This window comes from Chionomys nivalis, chromosome 4 (assembly GCF_950005125.1).
Source record: "Chionomys nivalis chromosome 4, mChiNiv1.1, whole genome shotgun sequence".
NCBI classification, from domain to species: Eukaryota; Metazoa; Chordata; class Mammalia; order Rodentia; family Cricetidae; genus Chionomys; species Chionomys nivalis.
In genome coordinates, this window is record NC_080089.1 from 43,146,648 (window position 1) to 43,158,695 (window position 12,048).

General features: G+C 49.5%; 1 protein-coding gene across 3 annotated transcripts; it reads right to left on the reverse strand.

Moving 5' to 3' along the window:
• Positions 1–172: 172 nt before the first annotated feature.
• Positions 173–9,229, reverse strand: Hmbs (hydroxymethylbilane synthase). 3 transcript variants are annotated; one of them, XM_057767850.1, is made up of 14 exons: positions 9,048–9,229; positions 5,230–5,283; positions 4,802–4,874; positions 4,440–4,489; positions 4,295–4,350; positions 3,900–3,977; positions 3,122–3,199; positions 2,947–3,022; positions 1,789–1,902; positions 1,543–1,581; positions 1,230–1,349; positions 939–992; positions 744–830; positions 173–661 (listed from the first exon to the last, which is right to left on the reverse strand). In XM_057767850.1, exons 1-14 carry the CDS (start codon positions 9,078–9,080, stop codon positions 488–490), a joined length of 1,086 nt encoding a protein of 361 aa, XP_057623833.1. In that variant the 5' UTR covers positions 9,081–9,229; the 3' UTR covers positions 173–487. The 3 variants fall into 3 exon arrangements, with proteins under 3 accessions (XP_057623833.1, XP_057623834.1, XP_057623835.1); XM_057767851.1 differs by lacking the exon at positions 9,048–9,229 and adding an exon at positions 8,331–8,375 and having other exon boundaries at positions 174–661; XM_057767852.1 differs by lacking the exon at positions 9,048–9,229 and adding an exon at positions 5,438–5,516 and having other exon boundaries at positions 174–661.
• Between the last annotated feature and the right edge of the window lie 2,819 nt (positions 9,230–12,048).

Below are 12,048 nucleotides of genomic sequence, written 5' to 3' on the forward strand. Positions count from 1 at the left end.
GGAATGGGAAAGACGAATACGAGTGGGTCTGTAAAATGGAGACAAGCAGGCTGTAGGAATTGAAGGCTGTTCTCTTTGCTTGTTTGGTACTTCGGGATACATTCCGAGAACATAAGGCAGTCACAAAGTGTGTGTGTATATATAATTTTTTTTCTTTTTTACACAGAGGAGTCCCACATTCAAAATTCAAGTTTAAAAGGGCTTTGGGTTTATTCGTATCTTCCCCAACTCCACCAAAACAACCACATTCAGAACTGGTTTAATTATTAGTGGCACTGGTTACATTCAAAAATTGGCTAGAGATGAAGCCCCAACTATCGAGGGGGGAAGGCAGTCATTGAGGCCCCAAGGTGAGGCATGTCTCTCGAAGTCTCAACACCCTGTGGTTCAATCTCCTGGGATAGTCACCCCCTAAGTTTGGGAGCACAGGGCACTTGAGACATGTAGGCACTGGAAAGTGGCAGCCGGGCTCCTGGACCCTACACAGTTAGCGCACATCATTAAGCTGCCGTGCAACATCCAGGATGTTCTTGGCTCCTTTGTTCAGCAACAAGCTGGCCAGGCTGATGCCCAGGTTCTCAGCAGCTAGCTGGGCTCCTCTTGGAATGTTCCGGGCAGTGATTCCAACCAGCTGTGGGTCATCCTCTGGACCCTCTTCATGCTGGGTGACAAAAGGAATTACAGTTTGGTGAGAGGGAAGCCTACACGTACTTTAGTTTATTCCTTCATCTCCCAGCCAGTACCTGGACAGGGACCTGGATGGTGGCCTGCATAGTCTCTTGCATGCTATCCGAGCCGTCTAGACTCCAGACTCCTCCAGTCAGGTACAGCTAGGAAACAATGGGTTGTAGCACATATTCAGGAGAAAGTGTTAGCTGTTTGGATGCACACGGAAGTGCCACAGCTGCCCCCCACCCCCATCCATTTTCCCTGCTTACCTGTCCATCGCTCATCACCGTGTGCACTGCTACTGGCACGCTACATCCCCCTTCCTGCAATGAATGCTCTTTGAGCTCTAAGGGCCTTTAACACCACTTTTTGACCACAAACCTCTAAGGATATTAACTGAAAAGCCTGCTGGGTCCAGACCAAGGTTCTCTCCACACTTAACAAAACATTCCACAACTCTTGAGTTACCATTACATAAAAAACACTTATCTGAGAAGTCTTCCTACTGCCCTCTGATTCCCCAAGTCCTCGCAGCACCACGGGAGGAGCCTGAGTCTTACCAGGTGCCTCAGAAAGGCCCTCTCAGCGATGCAGCGAAGCAGAGTCTCGGGGTCATGCAACACACTCACTAAATCCAAGATATCCTGGTCCTTGGCTCGGACTTCCACAGCTAGGGCTCCCTGAAAGAAAAACAGGCTTGATCTTTCTCCAGTCGTGAAGCAGAACATGGGAACAACCCCTCTTCTACCTGCTTCCCAGGGTCTTCTGCTTGCCAAAGCCTGAACATTTTATTTGAGGGGGAGCAGATGCCAAAGATTATAAACGCGGGTTTATGAAGGGGCACACGATCAAAGCCTCTCCAGGCAAACTTACCTGACCCACAGCGTACATACATTCCTCTGGATGCAAGATCTGTAGAGGCAGACAGAACAGAATGGTGGGCAGTGAGCTAGGGTTTGCCACCAGGAAGCCTGGGGAAGACACGAACAGGAGTCTGGCCTCTAATCTCACTCCCTAGCCTGAGCTTACTTCTGGCTTGCCGTGTTATTGACAGAATGGTCACGAAGATAGCAGGAGAGAGAGGCAGATTAAAATAGAATGGAACAGGGCAGCGCCTACCTGCCCCACTCGGTTCTGCCAGCCCATGCGCTGCAGGCCAGCCACAGCCAGGACAATGGCACTGAACTCCTGCTGCTCATCCAGCTTCCGCAGTCTGGTGTTGAGGTTGCCCCGCTGTGGAGAGATGCTAAGGAGAACCGTGACCCACACAGTGCACCCTCTGCCCCACAGTCTCTTGTCCCCCTCTAGCTGACTTTTACAGACTTAGACAGGATCTCACGGTGTAGTCTGACTGTACTGATACTATGTAGACCAGGCTGGACTTTAACTCATGGAGATCCACCTGCCTCTGCCTCCAGAGTGCTGGGATTAAAGGCATGCGCCACCACACCTGACTGGTACATACTATTTTTTTGTTTGTTTTTCGAGGCAGGGTTTCTGTAGCTTTGGAGCCTGTCCTGGAACTAGCTCTTGTAGACCAGGCTGGCCTCGAACTCACAGAGATCCGCCTGCCTCTGCCTCCCGAATGCTGGGATTAAAGGCGTGCACCACCACCGCCCGGCTGGAACATACTATTTTTTTTATTTATTTATTTATTTATTTATTTATTTATTTTAGTTTTATGTGTATGGGTGTTTTGCATGCATGTATGTCAGCAGAGGTCAGATGAGGGCATCAGATCCCCTAGAGCTGAAGTTAGAGACAGGTGAGTCACCAAGTGAGTGCTGGGAGTTGAACCAGAGACCTCTGGGAACACATCCAGCCAGTGTTTTTAACCACTAAGCCATCTCTCCAGCCCCAGGTCATGCTCTTTTTAAAATGAGTTTTATGAACCACAAAGCCACTGTAAAAATCAAAACTGCTTAGTAGCAAATAAAGTAAAAATGGGAGCACCTTCAATCCTGGCCATCCAGAAGTAATTACTGATCGATGTATTGTCAATGCCTGTCGTCTCCCTAACTAACATGCACTCTATAAGCAGGAACAATGCTTATTTTACAGTTATCCTTGTTGCCAGGCACCTGACAGAGTTTAAGAAAACATTAAAGATGGATGGGTGGGTGGGTGGGTGGATGGATGGACAGACGGACAGAAAGACAGATAACCCACTGCCCCCATGGACCACTGCTTTGGAAGGTCCTTACTCAGGACTCTCAAGAACCCTCTAGACCTTCTCTTCCTCTTTAGCCACTGCCCTTCCCTCCTGTGAAAGGATACAATACTCTTGAATTCCAGATGTGGGAACTTTCTCTGTAGCTGGGCCACTCTCCTCAGGGAGCTGGTTCCTACCGCGCTGCTCAGGGAGAGAGAGTTTAAAATTAAATTTAACATGGGCTGCCCGCTGTTCTTCACTGTCCGTCCCTCTGTCTTCTGTCCACCAGGCCCCACTCACCTTTTCTCTGGCAAGGTTTCTAGAGTCTTCCCAAAATATTTTGGGTGAAAGACAACAGCATCACAAGGATTTTCCCGTCTGGAGAGCAAGTGATGAAATAAATTATTATTATTTGGAGACAGAGTTTAACTCTAGCCCTAAAATTTGTGATGTACCCCAAGCCAGCTCAAATTCACAATAATCCTCCTGTCTTAGCCTCCAGAATGCTGAGATCATAGGTGTGACCCACTAGGCTTGACTTTTTATTTTTTTTATAAAAGGTTTCCTGTTTTTGCTTTCTTGGTTGTTTACATTTTCACTTCTGGGGCAGGAGAGTATGCATGTCATGTCATGTATGTGTCCGTCAGGTGACAACTTGTGGGATTCAGTTCTCCCCTTCTACCATATGAACCCCAGGGATTGAACTCGGGTCATCCATCAGGCTTGACAGCAAACGCCAGCTAGGCCATCGTAAACTAGCCTTCTTGCAGCCCACACCTTGAGACACAGTCTCACTAAACTCTCAGGCTGGTTGAAATCACTCTAGCCTAAGCAAGCCGGGAACCTCTGATCCTCTTTCTTAGCCATCCCCAGTAGCTGGGGTCACAGGCCTGTGCCGCTGAGCCCAACTCCATGCACCCTAACTAGCAGACCAACCGGCTTTTCCCAGAGCTTCCTGCCCTGCTTAACGACTGACAACCTTCCCAGCAGAGGGCTAAGTGTCCACGTCCCAAAGTAAAAAAGTCAAAGACTCCCATGGTGGGATGCACCCCGCCCAGCCCCTCGCCATAGCTCTTACTTGCAGACGGCTCCAATGGTGAAGCCAGGAGGTAGTATAGTGGGCACATCCTTCAGCGAGTGAACAACCAGGTCCACTCTGGAGAGAGGGGAGGGCATGCAGAGAGGAGTTGAGTAGTTGACCTCACACTTCTCCACCTACCTGAGCTATAGCCGTTCAGGAAGAGGCAGTCCTAAAACCTAAGGACCCTGAGGCCTGCTTTCCTCTCAATGACTCTACCCCGTTTCCCAGACAATCTTATGTCTAGGCAGCTAGGTGGCTCCAAAATAGGCCACTCCCCTGTGTGGACGCCTAGGAGCTCCTTAGACTAACACCAACAGTCCTGCTAATATTGGGGGGTCACTCTGGGGTTCAGCGGGAGACTGGGGAGGGCCATGCGCTCCATTCGCACTTACTCATTCTTCTCCAGGGCGTATTCTAGCTCCTTGGTAAACAGGCTTTTCTCTCCAATCTGCCAGGGAAGAGAGCCTCAGAATGGAACCCCTTGTGGGAGTAAGGGGGAAGAGGGACTGGAAGAGCAAGGACAGGGACGGCCATTACCTTAGAGAGTGCAGTATCGAGAATCTTGTCCCCCGTGGTAGACATGGCAACTGAGGAGAGAGTCAGTCAGTATCTACGGCCACCATTGGATCAGCACGGCACTAAGAGTCCCACAAGCCCCAGCTCCTACCCTCGAGGAATACACACACTAACAGAAAAAGCAGACCCAAGGCAGAAGGTATGCCAGGCTAGCCCAGGCAGCTAGAGGTGAACGTGTTCACAGGAGGTTAGCCCTCCACCTGCAAGCAGCTAAACAAGACTCTCATAAACAGGTTTAGACCGCCCACAGAGTTCAAACTGCCCCCTTCTCCCATTCACTGGCCTCCCCCTCGCTGCCATTCATTCCTCTCAAGCAAACTTACTGATTTCAAACTGCATGCCCGGGTGCAAGGTTTTCAGCATCGCCACCACAGTGTCCGTCTGTATGCGAGCCAGCTGGGGACAGAGATCTGGATTGTTCCTGCCCTTCCCTGGCCACTGCCCCAGGCTCAAATCCTCATATGGGTCAAGAAAGATAAAAAATGGGGTCTAGACTTCTCACGTGGGGATGAGAGCGAAGGGCCTGGCCTGGGAGTTCTTTCTGTGTCTCTAACTACTTCCCTGGTCCAGGGACTTTCTTTTAAGAGAAAGTCAACGTCCAACAATCAGTAAGCCGCCATTCCCGATGAGACTGACTCCCAGACACTCTTGCGTCCTCTATGCTAGGAACTGACCCTCTGGGTCCCGTTAACTGGCGGCCTTGTGAGCATTAGTTAGAACTTTTATGGCAACTCCATACGTCTGTACTCACCTGGCTCTTACGGGTCCCCACGCGAATCACCCTCATCTTTGAGCCGTTTTCTCCCTGCAGAAGAAAGCCCCCAGGTTACAGTCTGTTCCACGACACCTTATCCAAGAACCAGGACCACCAGCTTTGGAGAAAGGATCTCAGGCTCTGGCCAGGGAGTCTTCAAATAGGGAAAGATTCCCACGACTGGTCTTCCAACCTTCCTCGGTACCTTCTGCCCTCCTACAGGATCCAGAGAAGCAGGGACCAAAGAAAAGCTGTAAAAGGCTCCGTCGTGGTAACAGCAGCAGCAACTACGACACTGAGCCTCAAAGCCCGGCCTGGCCAATGCTGTTCTCACTGGGAGGGTTGCACAGCCAGGTGGAGAAAATGATAAGGCCCATCAGCCTAAGCACAGCAAGGGTGGGCCCTGCTGGAGGGTGGGGCCTGCAAGAGGCCGGGGCATGACAGCTGAAGCCACACACAGAGGACAGGTTTGCTGTCCACAACCACTCAGGTACTTGAGAAAATCTCACTACCCACTAGGTGAGACACTAAGGGTTCCTTACCTGACCTACAAAGACTGAGGTCAGCCAATCTAATGCACAGTGCTCTGTTCACCCTCTTGACTGGGTGGCTTTGGGAACATCATCCCATCAAGGTCTTGTTAAATGAAAGGCCACCTGATGCCTCAAGATGTCTCATTGTCCCATAAGACTATGAGGATGGGGCTGAAGAGATGACTCAGCAGCTAAGAGCACTGACTGTTTTTCCAGAGGATCCGGGTTCAACTCCCAGCACCCACATGGCAGCTCACAATTCTCTTAACTCCAGTTCCAGAGGACCTGACACCCTCACACATATATGAGTGCAAAGCACCAATGCACAGGCTGGAGAGATGGCTCCGTGATTAAGAGCACTGGCTCCTCTTCCAGGGGTCCTGAGTTCAATTCCCAGCAACCACACGATAGCCCACAACCATCTAGAGTGAGATCCGGTGCCCTCTTCTGGTGTGCAAGCACACATGCAGGCAGAACACTGTATACATAATAAATAAATCTTTAAAAAAAATAAGAGGCCAGGCCAGACAGTGGTGGTGCATGCGTTTAATTCCAGCATTCAGGAGGCAGAACCAGGCGGATCTCTGTGAGTTCGAGGCCAGTCTGGTCTACAGAGATCCAGGAGAGGCTCCAAAGCTACACAGAGAAACCTGTCTTGAAAAAAAAAAAAAAAAAACCTAATTAATTAAAAAAAAAAAAAAGTTGAGCAGAGGTGCATACTTTTAATCCCAGCACTTGGGAGGCAAAGGCAGGGGGATCTCAGTGAGTTGGAGGTCAACTTGGTCTACCAAGTGAGTTCTAGAACAGTCAGGACTTTTACACAGAGAAACCCTGTCTCGAAAAACCAAAAAATAAAATAAAATAAAATAAAAGACTATTAGGATAGTCTATGAGGAACTGCCTAACATTAATTTGTCTAAATGTTTTTTTTCTGATGTCAGAGCTGGAGCCAAGAGCTCAAAGGGACACACCTCTTCCTCCTGTCACGGAGCCTTGGACAAAGGTGTTTAATGTCAAGCAGGTAGAACTGGGTTCTGCAGCCTGACACAAAGCTCTTATTTCTTTCTGCTGACTGGAGCCACTGTAGAGACCGTGCGCCCTCCCTGGAGCCACTGTGGAAACCCTGCGCCCTCCCTGGAGCCACTGTAGAAGCCGTGCGCCCTCCCTGCCCTGGGTCCCTCATCTCACAGGTTCTTCTGCAGCAGACACTCAGGTTCTTGGTCACTGGAGGAGGTGAGACTCACCCTTGGACTCCAGTCTACTCCACTGTGAGAGTTCCTTCCTCGAACGACTCTGAGACAGCCTCTCCAATTTAGCTAGGCTTGAAACACTCAACACGGAAATTCCAGGCCACAGGGAGCCCACAGGAAGGAATTACTAGGTTTAAGCAATTCCTTAATTGACCCCATACAGCATTTTCAAGTCCAATTGTTCCATTAAAAAAAAAAATGAGTATTGGATGGTGGCACATGCCTTTAATCCCAGCACTCAGGAGGCAGAGACAGGCAGATCTCTGAGTTCTAGGCCAGCCTGGTCTTTGAGTTCCAGGGCAGCCAGGACTACACAGAGAAACCCTGTCTCAACCACCCCCACCCCACTCCCAAAATAGTACTGTGACATGAGGAGCTGGAGAGATGGTTCCCCGATTAAAGCACTGGCTGTTCTCCCCAAGGACCTACGTTCAATTCCCAGCACCCACACAGAGGTTACAACGGTCTGTAACTCTAGTTCCAGGGGATCTCTGGTTCCCTCATCTGGCCTTTGCTGGGCACACATGTAGTTCACATAGACAGGTATTCAAGCAAAATACCCATACATATAAACAAACTACTTTTGTTAGGTTTCCAGAGACAGGGTTTCCCAGTGTAATCCTGGCTTCCTGGAACTCTGTAAACAAGGCTGGCCTTGAACTCAGAGATCCTGCTGACTCTGCTGGAATTAAAGGCATACCAGTGCCACCACTGCCAGGCATAACAAATTAATTTTTAAAAAAGTATTTGTTGTTGGACATGTGGCATACGCCTTTGTTCCCAGCATTCAGGAGGCAGAGATAGGCAGAACTCTGTGAGTTTGAGGCCAGCCTGGGTCTACAAAGCAAGTTCCAGGACAGCAAGGGCTGTTCTACAGAGAAACCATGTCTCCAAAACAAACAAACAAAAATAAAAATTTGGACTGGCCTGGCAAGACGCTGTACAAACCTGATGACATTAAGTTCTAGCCCCAGATACTGTGGAAGGAGTTATCCTCCACTGCCCACTTGCACTATGGCCTGTGTCCACGGGCACAAACACAGACGCGGTAACAAGAAACAGTAATCAAATAGAAAAAGAAAACACACAGGACACGGTGGCACATGTCTAGTAACTGGGAGAATCGGCCCAGGCAGGAGTCTGAGCCCAGCCAGGTGAAGGAAGTATTATCATTTATAGGCTTGGGCCATCATTTCTGCCTACTGTCCTCACAACAATCCTACTGTGCGAGACAGCGCAGGTACTTCCAGCAAGTGCCACAGAGCAAAGATGCAGAGAGGACAAATGACTGGCTGAAAGTCTCACAGCTACGCACAGGCAGTAGGTGGGCGCTAGGATCTGGATCTTCCTCCTCCCAACCTGAGCTCTGAAAAGTCTACAGTAACAAAGACTTCAGCGGCTCCCAGGCTGGGCTGGAGATAAGCAGGCCCCACAGCTCTGCCTTATCTCAGGCGTCAGTGGCCTTAAGGCTCAGTGTAAGGCCTGCCTGCCAGTCCAGAGCTTTCCAGCAGGCAAGGAATGACAAAGCCCATGTGGCTTTCATTGACAAGAGTAATTCAGGTGTGTCTTAGCTGGGTGGCTGGGGTTGGGTGACTTTTATAACGGAGAAAGGGAGAAGGCACACCTCCAAGATGTTTGCATATACTTCTAAGTCAAGTGGGGGGTGCTCTCCCATGAATCAATTGGCTAGCGTTCCAAGGCAGCTGGATTTGCCTTGATCCCTACCTAAGTCATGAAAGAATCTTGTCTGTGTATACACTTTTACTAGCCCTTATCCCTTAAGCTAGGGGAAATCCCGGCAGAAGCCCAAAGGTGGACCATCTTTCCACTCCCAACCCTGCCCCCACTGCTCAGGATCACCCCCTTCCCTTCGTAAGGGCAACCTAGTTACTGGCCCTTTAAAATGTCTAGAGGGAGGGGGGAAATGACAGCTAGCTATTCTGACCAATGGACGACGGAGCATGGCAACTCGGGACCAATCGTTGCATCCAAAAAAACCCAGAGGCGTGCGGGTCGCCGGCTCAGGACTCACCGCCGTTGCAGCCGCGCTGCCGTTACCGGACATGACTCCGCTTAGGGCGCAGGCGCGGCGCTGCCGCTGCGGCGCCCTGGAGGCTGCAGAAGCCGGCGACCTGGGCCGGCGAGGACTGAAGGCACATGGGGGCCGAGCCCGCACTCCAGCCGAGCTGCAGGACCTGCCGAGCTCTGCGTCACATCCGCTGCCCTCTCTCGAAGGGGCGGCACCTTCCTCTGGGCGGGAATTAGGGTTGCGACATAGCCGGCCTTATTGCCGGCATCCACCTGGCCTACTGCACAGAATAACCCAGGGTTTTACTTTTATGGTTTTAATACTTCTTTGCTTTTCTTTCTTTCTTTTTGTTTTTCGAGACAGGGTTTCACTGTGTAGCCCTGGGTGTCCTGGTACTCACTTTGTAGACCAGACTGGCCTCGAACTCATGAGTGCTGGTATTAAAGGCATGCGCCGCCACCATCCGGCTATTTTTCATTGTATTTATTAAATGTGTGTAGTGTGGGTGCACGTCTGCCATGATGTGCATAGAGAGGTCAGGATAACTTAAGGGAGTCGTTTCTCTTCCCTCCATTATGTCCCGGAGAGTTTGAACAAGTTACCTTATCTGCTCGGCTGCATTGAACATCGACAGATGAAAGGGCTCCAGACGGCTCCTTAGACTTTCACAGCTTCGCCTCTCTGGTGTAAGCAATTAGTGTAAATGTGCTATTTCTTTCTTCTAATCAAACTAAACTTTGCTATACTGTAAAGTAAGCAGGTCTTTTTAAGGCAAGGTTTGGGCTATTAGGAGCTCAGGCTGGCCTTGAACTTTTCCATTCTTCAGGCTCAGACTCCCACAGCAGACAGTAGTAGTTCTTGTTTGTTTGAGACCAGGGCCTTGTGTGGCCCAGAACGTCCTTGAACTCCACCTAGGTACTTGCTAGGATTACAGCCTGTACACCGTTCTTTGTTGACCCCCTGCAGCTGGAAAGGCTAAAAATTTATCCAATAGTGCCTCTGTGTCTTCCTCCCACAGACCACATGAATCCACACCCAATACAATACTTGGCTTTCTACTTTAAGAAAATGAAACTAGCTGGGCAGTGCTTGCACACGCCTTTAATCCCAGCACTGAGGAGGTAGAGACAGTAGGATCTCTGAGTGTTGACCTAAAATGTGGGTTCCAGGATAGCCAGGGCTACACAAAGAAACCCTGTCTCGGAAAACAAAACACACAACACACAGTGAACGTAGTACAAAGAGGTGAATGGCTCAGGAGTTAAGAGCACTTGCTGCTCTAACAGAGGACCTGGGTCTGGTTCCCAGCACCAATATGGGGTTCTCAGCCACTGTAAGTACAGTTCCAGGGGCACCAGGCATGCATGTGTACATATACATACAGGCAGGCATTCATGTGTATATAAAATCAACCTTCCTAAAGGAAAAGGTCATGTTAAACCCAGGTCCTGGGTACTCCTGTAATTCCTGCACTCAGGAGTTGGAGGATCAGGACCTCAAGGCCATCTTCAGTCACACAGTAAATTTGAAGTTAATCTGGGCTACAAGAAACCCGATCAAAAAGAAAAAAGAAATCCGGCTGGGCTGGGTGGTGATACCTTTAATCCCGGCACTCGGGAGGCAGAGGCAAATCTCTGCAAGTTTGTGGTCAGACCCTGTCTCAGAAAGGGTGCATGGGGTATGCAACCCTCAAGACGAGTGGGATGACAACACGCGTGTTGGTGAAATTCAAGGCCTCACATGCGCTAGGCACACACTGCCCTCTGAGCAATAGCCCCAGCCTTGAAGAGCGTTTGTTAGGTGTGTGCTGGCACTGGGGAAGCTGAGGCAAAAGCATTCTGAATTCAGTGCTATGCCGATGACAAGACCCTGTCTCGAAAACAAAAAGAACACACACACACACACACACACACACACACGCTGCACTGGCATGTACGGCACTTGTGTAGCATGCCCAAGACCTTGGGTTAGTTCCAAGAAACACACATGGATCTTCCCACTACTTTGATTAACAATAACAAATTGAGCATTATACAAAGATTTAGATGGCCATTTGTTTCATAAGTCTGTTAATAGTTGTTCAAAATAATGTACAGATGAAAACATTGAGGTTCTGAGAAAGTGGGAATTGACCTAAGTTGCTGGAAGGAGCGGTGCACGCCTATGATCCCAGCTATGGGTGATGAAGACAGGTGAGGATGGCTTGAGCCTAGACAACACAGGAAAACCCCATCTCAAAACCCAAAGAACAGCTTTCGGAGCTGTCAAATGGCTCAGTGGGTAAAGTATTTAACAGTGCAGTCGTGATGACCTGAGTCTGAGTCCATGGTAAAGGTGAACGGAGAGAATCCACAAAGTTGTCCTCTGACCTCCACGTGTGTGCTATCGCATGCCCACTCTACCTCCACCTCTCTCCCCCCCACACACACACACAAAATGAATATAATAAAAGTTTTTAAGAGTAACCCTAAGTCAAATAATACAACTAGGATTCAATCTCAGGCCATCTGATTCAGTCTATCAAACTGCTATAGAAAAGGTAGCAGTACCTGTAAACCCAACACCCGGGAAACTGTCACTAGATCAAGGTCAACCAGGGATAAGCTTGTGCCAGGGGAACTCCTGTCATGCTAACCCGAATCCTAACCCTAACCTTTAACAAAGCTAAAATCACAGGGCCCATGATTTTTTCTTCCGAGACAGGGTCATGGTAGCCCTGGCCAGCCTGGAACTCACAGAGATCTGCTTGTCTCTGCCCCCTTAGTGCTGCATGCCCCACCACGCTCAGCTATTGTTACTTTCTTTTTTTTGTTAATTATTTATTTACTTATTTATTATGTAGACAATAGTCTGTCTGTGTGTATGCCTGCAGGCCAGAAAAGGGCACCAGACCCCGTTACAGATGGTTGTGAGCCACCATGTGGTTGCTGGGAATTGAACTCAGGACCTTTGGAAGAGCAGGCAATGCTCTTAACCTCTGAGCCATCTCTCCAGCCCCTATTGT